This window comes from Aphidius gifuensis, linkage group LG1, assembly GCF_014905175.1.
Source record: "Aphidius gifuensis isolate YNYX2018 linkage group LG1, ASM1490517v1, whole genome shotgun sequence".
In the NCBI taxonomy this organism is placed as follows: Eukaryota; Metazoa; Arthropoda; class Insecta; order Hymenoptera; family Braconidae; genus Aphidius; species Aphidius gifuensis.
Genome location: NC_057788.1, coordinates 8,796,948 through 8,820,637, shown reverse-complemented (window position 1 = coordinate 8,820,637; position 23,690 = coordinate 8,796,948). Strand labels below are relative to the sequence as shown.

The 23,690-nt window shown below is 25.3% G+C and overlaps 3 protein-coding genes across 3 annotated transcripts; 1 reads left to right on the top strand and 2 right to left on the bottom strand.

Annotated features, from left to right (window-relative positions):
* Nucleotides 1–96: 96 nt before the first annotated feature.
* Nucleotides 97–926, bottom strand: LOC122847945. Its single transcript, XM_044145803.1, has 2 exons — nucleotides 390–926; nucleotides 97–313 (listed from the first exon to the last, which is right to left on the bottom strand). The coding sequence occupies exons 1-2, from the start codon at nucleotides 521–523 to the stop codon at nucleotides 97–99; spliced, it is 351 nt and encodes a 116-aa protein (XP_044001738.1). The 5' UTR covers nucleotides 524–926.
* Nucleotides 927–2,735: 1,809 nt separating this feature from the next.
* LOC122847645 (metal-response element-binding transcription factor 2) lies at nucleotides 2,736–7,393 on the bottom strand. The gene is made up of 6 exons (XM_044145451.1): nucleotides 7,151–7,393; nucleotides 6,011–6,358; nucleotides 5,040–5,929; nucleotides 4,758–4,958; nucleotides 4,333–4,549; nucleotides 2,736–4,253 (listed from the first exon to the last, which is right to left on the bottom strand). The coding sequence occupies exons 2-6, from the start codon at nucleotides 6,341–6,343 to the stop codon at nucleotides 3,264–3,266; spliced, it is 2,631 nt and encodes an 876-aa protein (XP_044001386.1). The 5' UTR covers nucleotides 6,344–6,358; nucleotides 7,151–7,393; the 3' UTR covers nucleotides 2,736–3,263.
* On the top strand, nucleotides 6,732–23,625 carry LOC122847944 (F-box/LRR-repeat protein 3-like). Its single transcript, XM_044145802.1, has 8 exons — nucleotides 6,732–6,741; nucleotides 9,139–9,374; nucleotides 13,369–13,683; nucleotides 13,795–13,935; nucleotides 14,697–14,790; nucleotides 16,427–16,683; nucleotides 16,765–16,932; nucleotides 22,993–23,625. The coding sequence occupies exons 1-8, from the start codon at nucleotides 6,732–6,734 to the stop codon at nucleotides 23,623–23,625; spliced, it is 1,854 nt and encodes a 617-aa protein (XP_044001737.1).
* The last annotated feature ends 65 nt before the right edge of the window (nucleotides 23,626–23,690 follow it).

The following is a 23,690-nucleotide window of genomic DNA, read 5'->3' as shown; positions in this document are numbered from 1 at the left end:
AATGGTTTTTAATGATATTAAATATTTAACTTGCACTTTAAAAATATTATTTAATCAAGTAAATATTGTTATAAATAATTAAAAAATAATGTAAACTTACTCTTCAATAATTTCGTTGTATAAAAGTCGTTCAGATCTATTTGGAAACATCAAACAAACTTCAAACATTTCATCTTTAAATAAACGTCTCAAATTATCATTTTCATTAATTGGATGATTGTGTCCAATAATTTCATAAAATACATTATTATGAAGATAACCACGTCCTTGGCATTTTATATTTTCCGTTGTTTTCTCTTTGCACACATAAAATCTAAAAAAAATTATAGATAAATTTAATAAACATAAATAACAATTAAATATATTCAAAAAAATATTATTAAACGTACATTGAACCATCATCACGACATGGTGGACCAGTTTGATAATAACAATATTCTTTAAAAATCTTAACAAGTGTCCGTTTAATTGTTGGACGTGGTGTTGATGCATATAACTGAGTTATGTATTTCTTGTCTTCCATATTATTTATTTCAAATAACTACTATCAATCTCAAATAAAATTTGGTTATAATTATTTATTTACAGTTATTTTTCTATTTGTTTTTTCTTCTTAAACAAATTTTTATTATTTTTTTTTTAACATAACGTGTTGACCTACACACGTTGATTTACCAGAAGAAACTAAACAAAGAAATTTTCACTCTGCTGTGCTCTGCTATTTCGTCAGTTACGGTTGAATTTTAAGATTATGTTTTTTTTTTTTTTTTTTTTTCTTTCTTTCAAGGTTTTAAATTTCTCGTTCCCCTCTTTGCCCCGCTGCCAAGCAGGGGGTTGTTTTTATTCTAAAGAAAAATAAAATATAATATTTACAAAAGTTACGATTTGAGAATTATTTTTTTTCTCTGGGCAAATTGATTTGTTGTTTTGAACATAAAACAAAATATTTTCCATATAATTGAATATTCAAAATTAAGTCCAACAGGCTTATTAGATTAAAAATATATTTAACAAAAATTAAATTAACAATTATTGCATGCTGGACCATCTTTATGTATCTGTATGATTTTTTTTCGAAGCAACAAAACTGGGACACGTGCTTTCATCACCATGAATTGCATGACTATGGTTCAAGGTCATTTACTCCATGACGAATCTATCCATTGAATATATATGTATTTTTTTTTTGAACGCTTGTCTAGGACACTGTAATAAAAGATCATTTTTTAGAAATTTTTCTCGTGAAAATCCTTCAATTAGTTTTCGAATTTTTGGTGACTTGTTGTCGTCAACAATCAGATAAATATTACATCATATTTAAAATTATAAAATAATGCAATTTTTAATTTAAATAAAAACATTCATTAATGTCAAAAATAAATTACTTGTTTTTTTTTTTTTATATTTACGATCATTCATGTCTCATTTATTGTGTTTAAATTCTCACATGATATTTAGTTTACAAACGAATAATTATATGATATATCTATTATATATTTACTTAGAAAAAAATTAGAAATATTTACATACGATACTGGCAGTAATTTCATTTTTTCCTATTTCATTTAAAATTACCAGTAAGTGCAATGATAAAGAAATAATAATTAAGAAAAAAAAAAACAATATTAATCATTAAAACCAGACTACAAAAATCTTATTATTTATTATATTATTATCAATTAATTTATTAATTTCTACACAAATTTATTTATTTTTTTTGTCTCAATATTCATTGTGTAGAAAAAAAAAAAAAAAATCATTTCTTCATCATCATATGTAATTAGAAATTTAGTTTTTTAAATTAAAAAAAAATTAACGTAAATTTTAACAAATAATTTAGATTTTTTTTTTTTTATTAATTGTGTTTGGCAGTGTTTTTTTTTTTTTTTTGTTTCTCTTTAATTATCACGCTTACAATTTTAATTTTTCAAAATAAAATTACAATAAACAAAAACAAAAAAAAAAAAAAAATTAATTACTGATACATTATTGTTTTATTTAGTAAAAATTACTTTTTAATTAAAAGTAATTAATTATTTTATTATTTTTTTAAATTGACAATAACTATTGTTATTGTTTAAATTTTTTTTAATTTATAATTTTCCTAATAAGCTCATTGTGAGACGCTGTATGAATGTTAACAATATTTTTTTGAATGATAAATTTCGTTAATGATTTGTGCAAGAAATAATTAAAAATTATAATCGTACAATTTTTTTGTTTGTGTAATTAAATATAATAGAGAAAAAAAAATAAATAACGTCAGAATTAAAGACACTAATCAAGATGATTAATTATACAATTTGTTGATTTAATTTTTACATTTTTTTTTGTTATCATTGACTTGTTACAATTAATTACACATTGGGATTACAATACAGATAAAAAATTTGATGATTTAATTAATTATTTTGTTTTAGTTATTATTGTATGAGCAAGTTATTAATTATTTCATTTTTAAATTAAATGTTGATCTTTTATCAGAATATTTTTGTTCGATAACATCAACAATAGTTACTCAATACATTTTTTTTTATTTCATAGCTTAATTGATGATTATTTTTATTTCAAAAATAAACTTTAGTTTTACTAAAAAAATTACTTTTCACTTCATCTTTATCAACATGTTATTTTAATTGTCATTAAATATTGATTTATTGGTATTTATATAGAAAAAAAAAATCAAAAATTTACAAGATTTTCTTTTGTATAATTAAAATCAGTATCAGTTTGCCTTTTTTTTTTTTTAATCTTTTTTTCAATTTTATTACATTTAATCTTATTTATATTCACGGCTTATATATAAGTTGACGTTATTTGCCCATCTTTTATTCTATATTTACAAAAAAAAAAAAGAAAAAAATAAAAATCAATTAACTAACGTTACTTTCATGGAAAAACAAAAAAAATGATTTCGTTAACTTTTTTTTTCTCAATTAAATTTATGAATTTGTGGACGGTAATTTTTTACAGTGAATAATTTTTTATTTGGTTTTTTTTTTTTCTATTCAAAAGTTATTTAAAGCCAAACGTTGTAAATTAATTAAATAAACGGCAGTAAGTTAAAAAAAAATCTGTTAAGCAGTCCATATTTTTCAATTTAATTAACAAAAAAAAACAAAAAAGAAAATATAATTAAATTGGTCACTTCTACGCTGTGTAGTATTTGATTAAATTGTCAAATACTTTTTGTGTACATAAGCCAAAAAAATGAATGTTTAATATAAGAAAATAATAATTAAAAAAAATAAAATCCATTACCGTTATGTTTTGAAACCTTCCCATTCAATAAGATACTGTGATTGTCCATTTGGACCTATTCTCTTGGCTCTTATAACAAATTTTTCACCAGATGCAATTCTATTTGCAGCACCAAAATACATATTAACTGATGATTTTAAATCATCCATATTAATATCTGGTGCATTTTGTTTAACAGGTGAACACTTTGGTGAAGTTGGAACACTTTTAATTAATTTTTGTTGTTGTTGTTGTAATTCTTGTTGTATTATTTTATCATTACTTTGACGTTGTCTAAGTCTTCTTCCATTTAATGCATAATTAACACAATTACCAATTTGATTATTTGTTGTTGTATTATTATTATTATTTAATGAACTTCTTAAATTTCTAACAAATTCACCTTTAATATCATTTGTTCTTGGTGGTAATATTGCAGCATTTTTACTTGCTGCTGTTTGTTGATGTTGATTTTGTGAATTTGGTGGTCTACCACGTCTATGTTGTCTACGTCTTTTAACTTGTCCATTACTATCAACAATAATATCTTTTTCTGATAATTGACGTTTTGTTGGCCTTTTTATTGGTTGTTGTGTTATCACAGGTGTTAATGGTAATGGTAATGTTATTGGACAATTATTATAATTAATTGTTGTATTATTAACTTGACCAGGATTAAGTAATTCACTAAGATTACGAAATGGATTATTTTTTCCTTCAAAATCTTTTGGTGGTGGTATAAATGAATCTAATGTACCACGTGAACTTGTTTCATCACCACTTGTTTCATCTGCTGGTGTTGTTGCTGGTAAATCAACTAAATTTGGCACTGATAATTCACTTGTTGCTGATAATGATAATGATAATGATGATGAAGATGATGAAGAGGATGATGATGATGATGAAGAAGATAGAGATGATGTTGTTGATGTTGTTGGTGGTGTTGGAGGATTTGATATTGATGTTGGTGGTGTTGGTGGTAAATCAGTTGCATCAAGACTTCTTGGTTTACTCTGTATAAAATTATAAATTATTATTAGTTTATTTAACTAAGATTTAATATATTTTAATTAAAATTTTATTTATGTTTACCTTTGCAATTGCATTTTTAACTAATTTTCTAGCTTTTCGAAATATTGCTTTACGATCCTCTTGTGCTTTGGTCAATTCATCATCAGCTTGGTCAATTTTAACATTTTTTCTCAGCATTGTATCACGTGTACCATCAATTGACATCAATCTTCTTTTCTTTTGTAAACTTAATTTGGGAAATGGGACAGTTTTTTTAACAAATCCACCACCACTGTACCTGATATCAAAATTAATCCAACCGATTAAACCAAGATTTTACTAAATAATCCGAATTTTAATTTAAATATAAACCTTTTGTTTGATAACGATAGTTATTTTCATAGAATTTAAAAGATAATAATGATAATTTGTTTGATAAAAGCTGACAATGTGGTTAAGATTAATCATGATAAATAAATAAAATAATAATTTAAAAATTAACAAACCTTTCTCTCAATGATTGAGTTGATATATCTGTCTGATTATTAGTTAAACTTGGACATGCTTGATGATTATTTTGAATTGTTTTTTCAAATACTGTATTTTGTGCTACAACATCTGATGGATTTACTGAAATTTCAACACTCACAGCTGGGCTTTGTTTAAATGACGTCAATTGTTTTGTATTATCTTGTAAATTAATTAAACTAAAAATAAAAAAAAATTATTATTTAAATATGATTTATTATTTTTATAAAAAAAAAGAAATAGATATTGATTAATTTTACTTGTGTGATGGAGAAGGAATAGTTGAATCAGGATTATCAACTGCCAATGAAGCTGAAGATGATGAAAGAGTTGAACATATTGAAGTAGATAATGGAGATAAATATTGTAGTCTTTTATTAACACCACCCCAACAACGTTTTAATACTTCATCATCAATAAAACCAGTTGGTGGAAGATTAACAACTGGACATGGTGGTGGTAAACGTACTCTTAAACCCCATATTGTTGTACGTTTTTTAATTTCTTTACCACATTTAAAACGATTTCTATTATCAGTTAAAACTGATAATATTGTTGTTCTAAGTTCTTTTGATGTAACATCAAGAAATCTAGATGGTAATTGAAAATTATTCCAATTTTTTTCAGCATAAGGAATAATTTTAGTATCCAAATCATAATATTTTTTAGCATTGTATACAGTTAAATTATACAACATTAAATGTACAAGATCAACCCATTTAACTTCAAGACGTCTTACAAATTCTTTTCCATTATTGCACGTTGAACAAACAAATACATAAAATCTATCACCACTATATAGAGGATAAGTTAAACAGCTAACACATTTTTCATGAAACCATTGTTTACATCTAGCACATTGTAGCATTTGTGTATACCATTCACCATTTAAACCACAATAACAATATATTTGTTCAGCATTAACACGATGATGTGAATCCCATTGTAACATATTTGGATCATATGGAAGTTTTGTCATGTCTTCTGGTGGTGGTTGAGGTTGATCTCTACCACTACAAACTTTTCGTATATTTGCTTTTATCATTGAATTTTTTGGATCATTACTTTCTCTTATTCTTGGTTGACTATCAACACAACGTTTACAAATCCAATGTGAATCTGGTGATGTATCATCTTTTGATACTTGTGGCTAATTTAAAATAATATTTATTTAATTAATTTATACTTTTATATACTTTTTTTTTATTACTTAAATAATTTATATAAATACCTGATGACAAAGTTGATGATAACCCCTTCCACATTTATCACAAACAACAATATCATTGTCATTTTTTGGTTGTGATTTTTTACATAGTACACACATAACATCAGAATCAAGCATTGTTAGTTTTGTTAGATCCTTGACAGATGACCATGCTGATGTATTATCCAAAAATTTAATTAAACATTTATCTCTTGTTAAATCAACTTCAACAATTGTACCAAGATAATATTTTCCATCTTTATGCTGAAGTAAAACATCTTCACCATGAGAAAAACCAAGGCGTTGTTCTCTTGTTGTACTATCCGGTACAGCCGGACAGTCCTCTGGTTCAGACATCTTTATGTCTTTCAGCTGTTATTATCAAAAATTAATTATCAATATTATTCAAGTATCAACAAATCAACACAAATTATTTTTATATTTTAGCTTTCAATAACAAATTTCATTTTTTTTTTTATTAACACAATGCCATCAACACCCTTCTATTCGTTCATGAAAATTTGCTTCATGAAGCATTCTCAACAAATGCAAAGAAAAAAAAAACTATCAATCTTTTTGACACCTCTTTTTTGTTTTTTATCAAATCAACATGATTTTTTTTTTTTTTGTCAAAATTAATAATTTAAGGGTAGTTAGATAAATAAATAAAAAATTTTAATAAAGAGGCTGCGCCCATATGATCGGCATCTAATTAAAAACCAGTTCACACACATACACACTAAAAATGGGAGCAGGTAACGAAGACACAGTGGTCACCATGTTTCATACGAGACAAAATAAAAATAATTGCTAAACGAAAAAATGTATTTAATTTATGATAATAAAATTTAACTGTCAAATGAATAAATTATTTTATAATATAAATTTAAAAATTTCGAAATATTATTAATGACAATTGTCTGATGGACGATCAATTTACAAACAGCAAAAATGATATTATTATTGAAATTTCACACACAACCCCCATGAAAATGTTGTGTGAAAAAAAAAAAAAAAAAAAAAAAAATGACGAAATGATATTTAACACCGGTTTAGTTTGATGATAATTGTTTAATAATTTACATGTGTTTATTATTGATTGTTGTAGTCATTTTTAATATTATTATTTATAATGATATTTTTATCAATGAAATAACAACATACCTTGGCTTATTTTGGCCACTTTATTCAGTCTTGATATGATTGTTATCCTTCATCCTTGGCTGGATTTTTGTCAATTTTTGTGTCGGCCATTCGCGACAATCGCGCGCATCCAGCTCCAGAATGTCAGCCCAAACTTTGAATCCAAAACCGCGATAGTTTAATAAATTATATAGTTAAATAATTTGTTTATAACATACGAAATTTAAGAAGTTGTTTATTAATTGATATATTAACAATAAAATTAATTACCTATTAATTTAATAATGTCATCTTGGATTTTAAGAAACTTTTAGTAGCGCTTTCTAGCTGGGAAATTACTGACTATTATTTTGTAGAATTTTACTTATCGACAATTATGAAAATTTAAAAGCTGCAGGGACTCAGGGAGTCGTAAGCTCATGAGTAAGCACGTGAGCTCTTTATTAGAAAAAAATAAATAGAAAAGAAAACGTGTTTTTAACCTTTAAACTGTTTTTAAATAAAAAATTTAGATTTTTGTAAATTAAAAAAAAAAAAAAAGCAAGATATTTTGGCATTTTTAGTATTCATAATGAGTGCACAGAGGATATGTATTAAAAAAGACCAACAAACTTCTGATGTTGGTGGCAAGGATCCAAAAGTTGTCATCAACTCACTGGACTATGACTCATTAGCAAAAATCATCATGTTGTTGCCAATACCAGAAAGGATAGACATGGAAAACGGTGAATATTATTATCAAAATAAAAATTCTTTTTTTTTAAACAAAATATCAATGTTTCTTTTAATAATTAACAAATCTACTGATACGTTAAATTCTAGTTTGTATCAAATGGAAAGAGGCATGTCAAATAGCTTGGTATGACATTAAAAAATACAAATGTCAATCATCAATTGGACGTTGTTATAATAACCGTCTGCTAACACAATCATACCTTGAGGAAATATTATTAAGATGTGGTAATTATCTAAAAGAATTGTCTCTCTCAGATGTTTGCAATTCAACTATTATGCCATTTATTAGTGATCATTGTAAAAATTTAACAAGCCTTGAATGCAAATTCTCCATCGATTCTTTAAATTATTTTGCTGATGACTTTGTTCAAGCATTTACACAGTTGGATAAATTAAAATGCATTAGAATAATAACGATTGATGATGGTTTGTATGATGAAACATTTGATCTATTTAAAATAATAAATAGTCTTCCAGAAAAAATTAATGAAATTCATTTAATTTCTCAACGTTGGATATGGCTAGAAAAAAAAGTTCCTATAGTAAGTTAACTTCAATAACAACTGTTATTGGATACGACCAGTGACAAACAATACTATATATCAATCAAATAAATACAATAATAATTTAAATAAATTTCTATTATTTTCAGACTTTTAAAAAATTTAAAAATCTTCAAAAATTGACATTGCATGGCGACCTTTTTTTAGACAACATGATTCTTCAAGAAATAGCAGAAAAAACAACACTTGTTTATCTTAACATTCGACTATATGATATAACCGTAAGCTCTATTTTATTTGATAAACTTGTTAATTTGGAATATATTAGCTTAATTATGGAACTGTTCTCTGATTCTTCATTTGGACTAAAAAATAAGATTATTACAAAAGTACTCAATACAATTTTATGTACATGCAAAAATCTAAAACATCTTGATATGGCACCTGGTCTTTACGATATAGCTGAAATTCCTCGCAACAAATTGATAAACTTCCAAAACTTGGAATATCTTGGTATTTCTTGTAATATAATGCCTGACTTAGCAAATACAATTGTTAAATACTGCAAGAATTTGAAACACTTGAAAATACATCGTTCCTATCCTAATCCGATCATTATAAATGATACTGCTTTTAAAAAGTTAACAGAGTTGGAAAATCTTGAATGTTTAATATTGGATCATCTGATTAAGCTTTATGAAGAATCAATAATTGCTATTTCAAACAATTGTAAAAAACTTAAACGTTTAGTAATTTTTCGTTGCATTATAGTATTATCTATTGATGGTGAGCCACTTTTATCTTCATCTGTTTTCGATGAGTTATCAAAATTACAATATCTTGAACATCTAGAATTGCGTTATGCAACAAATGTGAAAGATAGTACAATTATTGCTATTGCTAATAATTGTAAAAACCTGAAAAGTTTAGATATTGGATATTGCACAGCTATTACTGAAACAGCTCTTGTTGCTTTAACAAACTTGAAAAATTTACAAAAACTTAATGTAAGTTGTCTTGATATAATTACAGACGACAGCTTTTTTATCAAATTAAAAGGACTAAAAGAATTGGATTGTTCTTTTTGCCGTAAACTTACTAATTCCGGTATTATTCAGTTTATAAAAAATAATCCAGATCTTGAAAAGATTAGTGTCTGGGGCATAAATAATATTACAATTGACTTGGTTATTGATGCTGATCAGGCAACTAAAAATCGTACAAATGGTATCATTTTACACCTAATAATAAGTCAATCGGTAATAAGACCATCTTCTACTAAGCCAATAATTGAATCTCCATGGTTGGTTGTTGAATATTCATAATTAATATATTAAAGTATACCTTTTTTTAAATTAATTATTAAAAACACATACAAAATACGTTACCAATAGTCAATGATATTGTGAAGACATTGTGAAAAACGATTTTTTTATTATTACTTGAAATCATAAAAATTTAAATGTCATTGTCAATTGTCAATAATTTGAATGTCATTGTTAATAATTTTGTAGAACAAAGTTAAAAATGAATTATACATTCTTGACCAATTTTTTTGCATCGAATAATTATTTTTACTTTTAATCGTATACATATATTTCCTAACAGCTTTGATGATATTCAAGACAAAGTCAAAGTCAAACACTTTTAAGAAGAAAAAAAAATTATTTTCGAATTTATTTTATTGTCAACATTTTAATTGTTTAATTAAATGTATTTTTAATTGATTTATTTAATCATGATATATAGTTTTACATTATTTTTGTGCAAATTAGTTTTGAAAAAATATAGAAATGGTATAGAAAAATTAATTGTCCATTTTTATATAATTTTTTACTTTTAATCGTATATACGTCATGACATTTTTGATAATACTCGAGACAAAATCAAGTCAAACACTATTTTCAGAAGAAAAAAAAATTATTTTTAAATTTATTTTCTTGTCAACATTTTTATTGTTTAATTAATATCAAAAGATGTATTTTCAATTGATTTATTTAATAAACAGTTTTACAGAGTTTTTTGTGCAAATTAATTTCAAAAAACTATAGAAATAGTTAAAGTTATTTCTCAATTAATAAATATTCCATGAAATAATATAGTTTATTGATAATATTTCATCAATAAAAAAACTTAAAAAGACATAAATAAAATTATTTTTTTTTATAGTGTTTTCATTGTTTAAACAAATAGAGCCGTTCAATGTGAATTAAATATGGAATAATTATTTTATGTGATGAATAATTTCAAGTATAAAATAAAAGGTAATCTTAAAGATTTTTTTTTTTTTTGAACAGCTGTATATAATGTTCCATGTATTACTAGACACAATCATACCTTGAGGAAATATTATTAAGATGTGGTAATTATTTGAAAGAATTGTCTCTCTACTCTCAGATGTTTGCAATTCAACTATTATGCCATTTATTAGTGATCATTGTAAAAATTTAACAAGCCTTGAATGTGAATTCTCCGTCGATTCTTTAACTTATTTCGCTGATAAGTTTGTTCAAGCATTTACACATTTGGATAAATTAAAATGCATTAGAATAATAATGACTTCTGATGAACCACATAGTAATAAAACATTTGATCCATTTAAAATAATAAATAGTCTTCCAGAAAAAATTATTCAAATTCATTTAATTTCTTTTTTGATTAATTATTAAAAACACATACAAAATACGTTACCAATAGTCAATGGTATTGTGAAGACATTGTAAAAAACATTTTTTTTATTATTACTTAAAATCATAAAAATTTAAATGTCATTGTCAATTATCAACAATGATTCATTGTTAATAATTTTGTAAAACGAAGTTATAAATTAATTATATACTTTCATGAATAATTTTTTGTATAGAATAATTTTTTTTACTTTTAATCGTACATATGTCATGACAGCTTTGATGATAATATTCAAGACAAAGTCAAAGTCAAACACTTTTAAGAAGAAAAAAAAATTATTTTTAAATTTATTTTATTGTCAACATTTTAATTGTTTAATTAAATGTATTTTTTAATTGATTTATTTAATCATGATATATATAGTTTTACATTATTTTTGTGCAAATTAGTTTTGAAAAAATATAGGAATGGTTAAAATTATATTTCAATTAATAAATATTCCATTAAATAATATAGTTTATTGATTATATTTTATAAATAAAAAAACTTGAAAAGAGATAAATAAATAAAAAGATTTTTTTTAAGTGTTTTTATTGTTAAAATAAATTAAGCTGTTTAATGTGAATTAACTATGGAATAATTATTTTATGTGATAAATAATTTCGAGTAGGTTTTATACCTACAGTCAATTTGATTTTTAAAACATTTTTTTTTTTTATAAGCTGTGTACTGTTCCACGTATTTTACAAAATGTAGAATTTTACTTATCGACAATAACGAATTTTCGAAAAATTGTAAAAGCTGCAGGGACACGTTCACCTGGAGTTCCAGGTAAAGATTACGTTGAAGGTGGCCGAGAGAAAGCTATAACTTAAAAAAAAAAAAAAATACCCTCGTGTTTTTAACCTTTAAGTTGTTTTAAAAAAATTATTTGGATTTTTGTTAATAAAAAAAAAAGAGCAAGAATCAACAACATATTTTTCTGTATTAAAAAGATTTCAGGTTCTTGAAGACGTTATAACGAAAACATTTTTAGTATTTACTCATATAATGAGTGCAAAGAGGATATGTATTGAAAAAGACCAACAAACCTCTGATGTTGGTGACAAGGATCCAAAAGTCGACATCAACTCATTGGACTACGACTCATTAGCAAATATCATCTCGTTGCTGCCAATACCAGAAATTATAGAGATGAAAGAAGGTGAATATTATTATCAAAATAAAGTTTCTTTTTTTGTTTTAAATGAAATATCTCTTGTTTGTTATATGAATTTTTAAATTTGATATACGTTTTATTATTCTAGTTTGTACCAAATGGAAAGAGGCATGCCGACTAGCTTGGTATAACATTAAAGAATACAAATGTCAATCATCAATTGGACGTTCTTATGATAATTGTTTGTTGACACAACCATACCTTGAGGAAATATTATTAAAATGTGGTAAATATCTAAAAGTATTGTCTCTCTCAGATGTTTGCAATTCAAAGATCATGCCATTTGTTGGTGATCACTGTAAAAATTTAACAAGCCTTGAATTTAAATTCTCCATCGATACTTTAAATTATTTTGCTGATGACTTTGTTCAAGCATTTACACAGTTGGATAAATTAAAATGCATTAGAATAATAACGACTTCTGATAATTATCCATGTCCTATAACATTTGATCCATTTGAAATAATAAATAGTCTTCCAGAAAAAATTATTCAAATTCATTTAATTTCTCAACGTGGGATATGGCTAAAAAAAAAAGTTTCTATAGTAAGTTAACTTCAATAACAACTGTTATTGAATACCACCAGTGACAAGCAATATACTATATATCAATCAAATAAATACAATAATAATTTAAAATAAACTACTACTTTTCGACAAAAATCTTTTGACATTACATTCTTCAGCAGTCCAGTAGAAAAACAACACTTGTTTATCTTAACATTCGACTATATGATATAACCGTAAGCTCTATTTTATTTGATAAACTTGTTAATTTGGAATATATTAGCTTAATTATGGAACTGTTCTCTGATTCTTCATTTGGACTAAAAAATAAGATTATTACAAAAGTACTCAATACTATTTTATGTACATGCAAAAATCTAAAACATCTTGATATGGCACCTGGTCTTTACGATATAGCTGAAATTCCTCGCAACAAATTGATAAACTTCCAAAACTTGGAATATCTTGGTATTTCTTGTAATATAATGCCTGACTTAGCAAATACAATTGTTAAATACTGCAAGAATTTGAAACACTTGAAAATACATCGTTCCTATCCTAATCCGATCATTATAAATGATACTGCTTTTAAAAAGTTAACAGAGCTGGAAAATCTTGAATGTTTAATATTGGATCATCTGATTAAGCTTCATGAAGGATCAATAATTGCTATTTCAAACAATTGTAAAAAACTTAAACGTTTAGAGATTCTTGATTGCACTATAGTATCATCTATTGATGGTGAGCCACTTTTATCTCCATCTGTTTTTGATGAGTTATCAAAATTACAATATCTTGAACATCTAAATTTTCGTTATGCAAATAACCTGAAAGATAGTACAATTATTGCTATTGCTAATAATTGTAAGAACCTAAAAAGTTTAGATATTGGATATTGCAAAGCTATTACTGAAACAGCTCTTGTTGCTTTAACAAACTTGAAAAATTTACAAAAACTTAATGTAAGTCTTCTTAATATAATTACAGACGACAGCTTTCTTATCAAATTGAAGGGATTAAAAGAATTGGATTGTTCTTTTTGCTGTAAACTTACTAATTCGGGTATTATTCAGATTATAAATAATAATCCAGATCTTAAAAAGATTAATGTCTGGTGTATAAATAATATTACGATTGATTTGGTTATTGCTGCTGATCAGGCAACTAAAAGTCGTACAAATGGTATCATTTTACAACTAATAATAAGTGGATCGGTAATAAAACCATCTTCTATTAAGCCAATAATTGAATCTCAATGGTTAGTTGTTAAATATTGGTAATTAATAATTATATATTAAAGTATATCTTTTTTTTGATTAATTATTAAAAACACATTAAAAATACGTTACCAAGTCAATGACATTGTGAAGATATTGTAGAAAACATTATTTTTATTATTACTTGAAATCATAAAAAATTAAATGTCATTGTTAATTATCAACAATTTGAATGTTATTGTTAATAATTTTGTATAACAAAGTTATAAATTAATTATATACTTTCATGAATAATTTTTTGTATGGAATAATTTTTTTTACTTTTAATTGTACATATGTCATGACAGCTTTGATGATATTCAAGAGAAAGTCAAAGTCAAACACTTTTAAAAAGAAAAAATAATTATTTTCAAATTTTTTTTATTAACATTTTAATTGTTTAATTAATATTAAAAATGTATTTTTAATTGATTTATTTAATAAATAGTTTCAAATGATTTTTGTGCAAAATAGTTTTACAACAATATTCTATTGAAGAATGAGACAAACAAAATAAACAAAAAAATTTTTTTTCTAGTATTTTATCGTTTAAATTAGGCTGTGTAATGTGAATTAAATATGGCATAATTATTTCGTGTGATAAATTGATAATTTATCTTTTAATTAATGATTAAGATTTTTTTTTTTTTTGTAGATAATAATTGTTCTATACCTACAGTTAATTTGATTCAAAAACAAATTTTTTTTTTTAACTGCAGCTGTATTTTACAAAAGGTAGAATTTTACTTATCGATCGACGAATTTTTAAGAAAATTATGAAAGCTGGAGGGACCTGTTCACTTGGAGTTCCAGGTAAAGATTATATGCTCATGTTGGCTGAGAGAAAGCTATTATTAAAAAAAAAAAAAAAACTGTGACCTACGTGTTTTTAACCTTTAAATTGTTTTTAGATAAATATTTAGATTTTTGTTAATAAAAAAAAAGAGCAATAATAATCAACAACATATTTTTCTGTATTAAAAAGATCCCAGGTTCTTAAAAACGTTAACGACAGCGTTTTTAGTATTTACTCATAATGAATGCAATAAAAATATGTGCAGAGAAAGACCAACAAACCTCTGATGTTGATGACAAGGATCCAAAAGTTGTCATCAACTCACTGGATTACGACTCATTAGCAAAAATCATCTCGTTGCTGCCAATACCAGAAATTATAGAAATGGAAAAAGGTATATATTATTATCAAAATAAAATTTCTTTTTTGTTAATAAAATATCAATGTTTGTATTATTAATTATTAAATCTGATATGTCTTATTCTAGTTTGTACCAAATAGAAAGAGGCATGTCAACTAGCTTGGTATGACATTAAAAAATACAAATGTGAATCATCAATTGGACGTTGTTATGATAACCGTTTGTTGTCACAATCATACCTTCAGAAAATATTATTAAGATGTGGTAATTATTTAAGAGAATTATCTCTCTCAGATGTTTGCAATTCAAAGATCATGCCATTTGTTGGTGATCACTGTAAAAATTTAACAAGTCTTGAATGTAAATTCTCCATCGATTCTTTAAATTATTTTGCTGATGACTTTGTTCAAGCATTTACACAGTTGGATAAATTAAAATGCATTAGAATAATAATGACTTCTGATGGACTATATAGTAAAACATTTAACCCATTTAAAATAATTAATAGTCTTCCAGAAGAAATTAATCAAATTCATTTAATTTCTCGACGTTGGATGTGGCCATACCAAAAAGGTTCTGCAGTAAGTTAACTTCAATAACAACTGTTAGTGAATACCACCAGTGACAAACAATACTATATATCAATCGAGTAAATACAATAATAATTTAAATAAATTTCTATTATTTTCAGACTTTCAAAAAATTTAAAAATCTTCAAGAATTGACATTGCATGGCGGCAATTTTTTAGACAGCATGGTTCTTCAAGAAATAGCAGAAAAAACAACACTTGTTTATCTTAACATTGGACTATATGATATAACCGAAAGCTCTTTTCTATTCGATAAACTTGTTAATTTGGAATATGTTAGCTTAATGCTGGAACTAACGCATAATGCTACATTTGGACTAAAAAATAAGATTATTACAAAAGTACTCAATACTATTTTATGTACATGCAAAAATCTAAAACATCTTGATATGGCACCTGGTCTTTACGATATAGCTGAAATTCCTCGCAACAAATTGATAAACTTCCAAAACTTGGAATATCTTGGTATTTCTTGTAATATAATGCCTGACTTAGCAAATACAATTGTTAAATACTGCAAGAATTTGAAACACTTGAAAATACATCGTTCCTATCCTAATCCGATCATTATAAATGATACTGCTTTAAAAAAGTTAACAGAGTTGGAAAATCTTGAATGTTTAATGTTGGATGTTCGGATTAAGCTTTATGAAAAATCAATAATTGCTATTTCAAATAATTGTAAAAAACTTAAACGTTTAGAAATTCATGGTTGCACTATAGTATCATCTATTGATGGTGAGCCACTTTTATCTTCATCTGTTCTTGATGAGTTATCAAAATTACAATATCTTGAACATCTAGAATTGCGTTATGCAAAAAATCTAAAAGATAGTACAATTACTGCTATTGCTAATAATTGTAAAAACCTAAAAAGTTTTGCTATTGAAAATTGCACAACTATTACTGAAACAGGTCTCTGTGCTTTGACAAACATGAAAAATTTACAAAAACTAAACGTAAGTTATCTAGATACAATTACAGACAGCTTCCTTATTAAATTAAAAGGATTAAAAGAATTGAATTGTTCTCATTGCAAGAAACTTACTGATGCTGGTATTATTCAATTTATAAAAAATAACCCAGATCTTGAAAAGATTGTTATCGAAAGTTTAGATAATATTACAATTGATTTGGTTATTGCTGCTGATCATGCAACTAGAAATCGTACAAATGGTATCATTTTACAACTAATAATAAGTGGATCGGTAATAAGACCATTTTCTACTAAGCCAATAATTAAATCTCAACGGTTGGTTGTTGAATATATACAGCGCTTCCCATTTTAATTGGATAATGGATTTTTCTCGAAAAATATGGCTTCAATCAAAAAATGATTTAAGTAAAAGTTGTAGGATTTGGAGGGGGACTCAGAAAAAAAAAAAAATAAAAAAAATTAATTAAAAATGGCGGAGTTTCAGGTATGAACATAGTTTTTTTAAATAGATACTGTATTTTTTTTTTTGCACCAAAATGTTTCTTACATCAAAACTAACACTTTTTATTTAAAAAATTACGAAAAAATACGAAAAAATAAAAAAAAATTCGGTAAAAAATTCAAAATGGCGGAGTGAGAAGCATGAATAAAAAAAATGGACTTAGCCAAAAAATTTTATTTAGAAAAAGTGTTAGTCTTGATGCGAACAATTTTGTCGTAAAAAAAAATTACACCTATCCTCAAAAAAAAAGATGTTCATACTTTAAACTCCGCCATTTTGAACTTTTTGAAATTTTTTTTTTTTATTTCGTATTTGTCTTCCTGAACGCTACAACTTTTCCAAATATCATTTTTAAATTTGAGCCATATTTTTTTGAGGAAAATCCATCAACAGACAAAATTGGGCCGAAAAAAAAAGTGATTTTATCGGAAAATTTTTCAAGTAAAAAGTGTTAGTTTTGATGTAAGAAACATTTTGGTACAAAAAAAAAATATAGTATACATTTGAAAAAACTTTGTTCATACCTGAAACTCCGTCATTTTGAATTTTTTGTATTTTTTTTGTTTTTTTTTTCTGGGTCCCCCTCCAAACCCTACAACTTTTACTCGAAACATTTTTCAAAAGTCAAACACTTTTAAGAAGAAAAAAAAATTATTTTCAAATTTATTTTATTGTCAACATTTTAAATGTTTAATTAATATTAAAAGATGTATTTTTAATTCATCTATTTAATAAACAGTTTTGCATGGTTTTTTGTGCAAATTAAATTCAAAAAAATATGGAAATAGTTAAAGTTATTTCTCAATTAATAAATACTCCATTAAATAATATAGTTTATTGATAATATTTTATAAATAAAAAAACTTGAAAAGAGATAAATAAAATAATTTTTTTTTATAGTGTTTTTATTGTTTAAACAAATAGAGCCGTTTAATGTGAACTAAATATGGAATAATGATTTTATGTGATAAATATTTTTAGGTATAAATTAATAGTTAATCTTTTAATTAATAATTAAGATTTTTTTTTTTTTGTAGATAATAATTGTTCTATATATATATACCTACAGTTAATTTGATTTAAAAAAAAAATTTTTTTTTTAACTGCAGCTGTATTTTACAGAAGGTAGAAATTTACTTATCGACTAGAACGAATTTTTAAAAAATTATAAAAGCTCCAGGGACCCGCGTTCACCTGCGGAGTTCCAGGTAAAGATTATGCTGAAGGTGGCTGAGCGAAAGCTATTGATTAAAAAAAAAAAACAAAAATACTGTGACCCACGTGTTTTTAACCTTTAAATTGTTTTTAAATAAATATTTGCATTTATTTGTTAATAAAAAAAAAGTGCAAAAATCAACAACATATTTTTCTGCATTAATAAGATCTCAGGTTCTTGAAGACGTTAACGACAACATTTTTAGCATTTACTCATAATGAGTGCAAAAAGGATATGTATTGAAAAAGACCGACAAACCTCTGATGAAGGTGACAAGGATTCAAAAGTTGTCATCAACTTACTGGACCACGACTCATTAGCAAAAATCATCATGTTGTTGCCAATACCAGAAAGAATTGACATGGAAAAAGGTGAATATTATCATCAAAATAAAGTTTCTTTTTTTATTGATAAAATATCAATGGTTGTATTATTAATTTTTAAATTTGATATGTTTTATTTTAGTTTGTACCAAATGGAAAGAAGCATGTCAACTAGCTTGGTATGACGTAAAAAAATACAAATGTGAATCATCAATTGGACGTTGTTATGATAACCGTTTGTTGACACAATCATACCTGGAGCAATTATTATTAAGATGTGGTATATATTTAAGAGAATTATTGCTCTCAGATGTTTGTGATTCAAGTATCATGCTATTTGTTGGTGAACACTGTAGAAATTTAACAAGTCTTGAATGTAAATTTTTCGCAGATTCGTTAAATTGTTATGCTGATGACGTTGTTCAAGCATTTACACAGTTAGATAAATTAAAATGCATCAAAATAACAGTGGATTACAACTACTTGAAAGTGATAATCAATCTCTCTGCAATAATTGACAGTCTTCCAGAAGAAATTAATCAAATTCATTTAATTTCTGAACGTTGGATATGCCCACAAAAAGACGTTTCTATGGTAAGTTGTTATTGAATACCAACTTTTTGTTTATCACCATAGTGAGAAACAGCACTATATATCAATCGAATAAATACAACAATAATATTTTAAATAAATTTCTATTATTTTCAGAATTTTAAAAAATTTAAAAATCTAAAAAAATTGACATTACGTAGCTGTGCTTCTTTAGATAGCCTAACTATTCAAGAAATAGTAGAGAAAATAACACTTGTTTATCTTAACATTCGACTATATGATATTCCTGAAACAATTTTTTTATTTGATAAACTCGTTAATTTGGAATATATTGACCTTACACCAGCCTTTGGAACTTCAGGTGCACTGATGAAAAACCTTTCTACAAAAGTACTCAATACTATTTTTTGTACATGCAAAAATCTAAAACATCTTGATATGCCACCTGGTTCTTATGATATACATAAAATTCCTCGCAAAGAATGGATAAACTTTCAAAACTTGGAATATCTTGGTATTACTTGTAATAGAATGCCTGACTTAGCAAATACAATTGTTGAATACTGCAAGAATTTGAAACACTTGAGGATACATCATTCATATCCTCGTCCGATCATTATAAATGATACTGCTTTAAAAAAGTTAACAGAGCTGGAAAATCTTGAAAGTTTATTATTGATTCCTTGCATGAAGCTTAGTCAGGAATCGATAATTGCAATTTCAAATAATTGTAAAAAACTTAAACGTTTAGAGATTCCTTATTGCACTATAGTATCATCTATTAATGGTGATCAGCCACTTCGTTCTTCATCTGTTCTTGATGAGTTATCAAAATTGCAATATCTTGAACATCTAAATTTACTTAACTTAAATTACACACTTGAGGGAATAGATCTTGAGGATAGTACAATTATTGCGATTACTAATAATTGTAAAAACTTGAAAATTTTACAAATTCGAGATTGCACAGCTATTACTGAAACAGCTTTTGTTGCTTTAACAAACTTGGAAAATTTACAAAAACTAGAGATAGATTATCTTGATATTACAGACGACTTTATTATCAAATTAAAAGGCTTAAAAGAATTGAAATGTTCTAATTGCCAGGAACTTACTAATGCTGGTATTATTCAATTTATAAAAAATAATCCAGATCTTGAAAAGATTAGTGTCTGGGGTATAGATAATATTACAATTGACTTGGTTATTGCTGCTGATCAGGCCACTAAAAATCGTACAAATGGTATCATTTTACAGTTAACAATAAATAATTTGCTCAACAGACCAATTCCGACGAGGCCAATGATTGAATCTCAATGGCTAATTGTTGACTATATATAAAGACTGCAGTCCCATTTTAATCTATAAATGGATTTTCTATAATTTTTCTTCAAAATTATGCCTTTAATTTAAAAATGATTTTAGCAAAAATTATAGAGTTCGTAAGGGATATGATTAACTTTATATAATTAAATACCTTTTACCAATTTATTATATATATTACTTGGAATCATAAAAATTTAAATGTCAATGTTAATAATTTTGTAAAACAAAGTTAAAAATTAATTGTCCATTTTTATATAATCTTTTACTTTTAATTGTATATATGTCATGACAACTTTGATGATATTAAAGACAAAGTCAAAGTCAAACACTTTTGAGAAAAAAAATAAATTACTTTTAAATTTATTTTATTGTCAACATTGTAATTGTTTGATTAATATTAAAAAATGTATTTTTAATTGATTTATTTAATAAATAGTTTTAAATGATTTTTGTGCAAAATAGTTTTAAAAAAATATTCCATTAAATAATATAGTTTATTGATAATATTTTATAAATAAAAAAACTTGAAAAGAGATAAATAAAAAAATTTTTTTTCAGTGTTTTCATTGTTTAAATAAAGTAAGCTGTTCAATGTGAATTAAATATGGAAATAATTATTTTATGCGATGAATAATTTTAAGTATAAAATAATAGGTAATCTTAAAGTTTTTTTTTTTTTTAAAAAAGCTGTATAATGTTCCATGTTACTAGCTGTAGCCTTCTAAATTAGAATTTTACAGCGAATGTAGAATTTTACTTATCGACTAGAACGAATTTTTAAAAAATTATAAAAGCTGCAGGGACCCGTCCACCTGGAGTTCCAGGTAAAGATTATGCTGAAGGTGGCTTAGAAAAAGCTATTATTAAAAAAAAAAAAAAAAAAATTGTGACCCACGTGTTTTTAACCTTTAAGTTGTTTTAAAAAAAATATTTGAATTTTTGTTAATAAAAAAAAAAGAGCAATATAATAATCAACAACATATTTTTCTGTATTAAAAAGATCTCAGGTTTTTGAAGACGTTAACGACAGCATTTTTAGTATTTACTCATAATGAGTGCAAAGAGGATATGTATTGAAAAAGACCAACAAATCTTTGATGTTGGTGACAAGGATTCAAAAGTTGTCATCAACTCACTAGACTACAACTCATTAGCAAAAATCATCATGTTGTTGCCAATACCAGAAAGAATAGACATGGAAGAAGGTATACAATATTATTATCCAAATAATGTTTTTTTTTTTTTTAAATAAAATATCAATGTTTGTATTATTAGTTATTAAATTTGATATACGTTTTATTCTATAGTTTGTACTAAATGGAAAGAGGCATGTCAAATAAGTTGGTATGACATTAAAAAATACAAATGTGAATTATCAATTGGACGTTGTTATGATAACCGTTTGTTGACACAATCATATCTTGAGAAATTATTATTAAGATGTGGTAAATATCTGAAAGAATTGTCCCTCTCAAAAGTTTGTGATTCAAGAATCATGTCATTTGTTGGTGATCACTGCAAAAATTTAACAAGCCTTGAATTTAAATTCTCCATCGATACTTTAAATTATTACGCTGATGACTTTGTTCAAGCATTTACACAATTGGATAAATTAAAATGCATTAAAATAATAAAGACTAATGAAAACCCGTATGATGAAACACTTGATTGTTTTGAAATAATTAATAGTCTTCCAGAAGATATTAATCAAATTCATTTAATTTCTACACCTTGGGTAGCCCCAAAAAAAATAGTTTCTATAGTAAGTTGTTATTAAATACCAACTCGTTGTTTATTACCAGTGACAAACAATGTTATATCAATCGAATAAATACAATAATAATATAAATAAATTTTTATTATTTTCAGACTTTTAAAAAATTTAAAAATCTTCAAGAATTGACATTGCATGGCTGCCGTTTTTTAGACAGCATGATTCTTCAAGAAATAGCAGAAAAAACAACACTTGTTTATCTTGACATTCGACTATATGATGTACCTGAAGGCTTTTTTCTATTTGATAAACTTGTTAATTTGGAATATATTGACCTAACACTAGCCGTGGCGTGTATTGTTTCATGTACACTGAAGAATAACCTTTCTACAAAAGTACTCAATACTATTTTTTGTACATGCAAAAATCTAAAACATCTTGATATGCCACCTGCTCTTTACGATATAGCTGAAATTCCTCGCAAAAAATGGATAAACTTTCAAAACTTGGAATATCTTGGTATTACTTGTAATATAATGCCTGACTTGGCAGATACAATTGTTGAATATTGCAAGAATTTAAAACATTTGAAAATACATTATCCTGATAAAATTATAAATGAAACTGCTCTAAATAAGTTAACAGAGTTAGAAAATCTTGAAAGTTTAATATTGCTTATTCACGTTATCCTCAGTGAGAAATCAATAATTGCAATTTCAAACAATTGTAAAAAACTTAAACGTTTAGAAATTCCTGATAGCCATTTAGTACCATCTATTGATGGTGGGCCACTTTCTTCTCCATCTGTTCTTGATGAGTTATCAAATTTGCAATATCTTGAACATCTTAATTTACTTAAAGTAAGTAATTACCTATGTGAGGGAATAAATCTTGAAGATAGTACAATTATTGCAATTGCTAATAATTGTAAAAATCTAAAAATTTTACAAATTCGAAATCACAAAGCTATTTCTGAAACAGCTTTAGCTGCTTTAATAAACTTGGAAAATTTACAAATACTAGACATAATTGATCTTAATATTACAGACGATATTATAATTAAATTAAAATGCTTAAAAGAATTGCATTGTTCTTATTGCCAGAAACTTACTAGTGCTGGTATTATTCAATTTATAAAAAATAACCCAGATCTTGAACAAATCTATGCCGTGGAAACAGGTAATAATATTGAAAGTGACTTGATTATTGGTGCTAATCAGGCAACTAAAAATCGTACAAATGGTATCATTTTACACCTTATACTTCGTATTAGTCTATTTTCGAAGAGGCCAATGAGTGAATCTCAATGGTTGATGATTAGAAATGTATAAAGACTGCAGTCCCATTTCAATCTATAAATGGATTTTCCTTCAAAGTTATGTCTTTTATTTAAAAA

What these genes read in the sequence shown, in the direction of transcription:
- LOC122847645 (XM_044145451.1), bottom strand. Translation starts at nt 6,343, where the DNA reads ATGTCTGAACCAGAGGACTGTCCGGCTGTACCGGATAGTACAACAAGA. An exon ending in ATTCCTTCTCCATCACACAA is followed by an intron (nt 4,959 to 5,039) that starts GTAAAATTAATC and finishes TTTTATTTTTAG; the next exon opens with TTTAATTAATTTACAAGATA. An exon ending in TTAAAAATGCAATTGCAAAG is followed by an intron (nt 4,254 to 4,332) that starts GTAAACATAAAT and finishes AATTTTATACAG; the next exon opens with AGTAAACCAAGAAGTCTTGA.
- LOC122847944 (XM_044145802.1), top strand. An exon ending in CTGTTCACTTGGAGTTCCAG is followed by an intron (nt 14,791 to 16,426) that starts GTAAAGATTATA and finishes TTAAACGTTTAG; the next exon opens with AAATTCATGGTTGCACTATA. An exon ending in AACTAATAATAAGTGGATCG is followed by an intron (nt 16,933 to 22,992) that starts GTAATAAGACCA and finishes ATCCTCAGTGAG; the next exon opens with AAATCAATAATTGCAATTTC.
- LOC122847945 (XM_044145803.1), bottom strand. Translation starts at nt 523, where the DNA reads ATGGAAGACAAGAAATACATAACTCAGTTATATGCATCAACACCACGT. An exon ending in TGTCGTGATGATGGTTCAAT is followed by an intron (nt 314 to 389) that starts GTACGTTTAATA and finishes AATTTTTTTTAG; the next exon opens with ATTTTATGTGTGCAAAGAGA.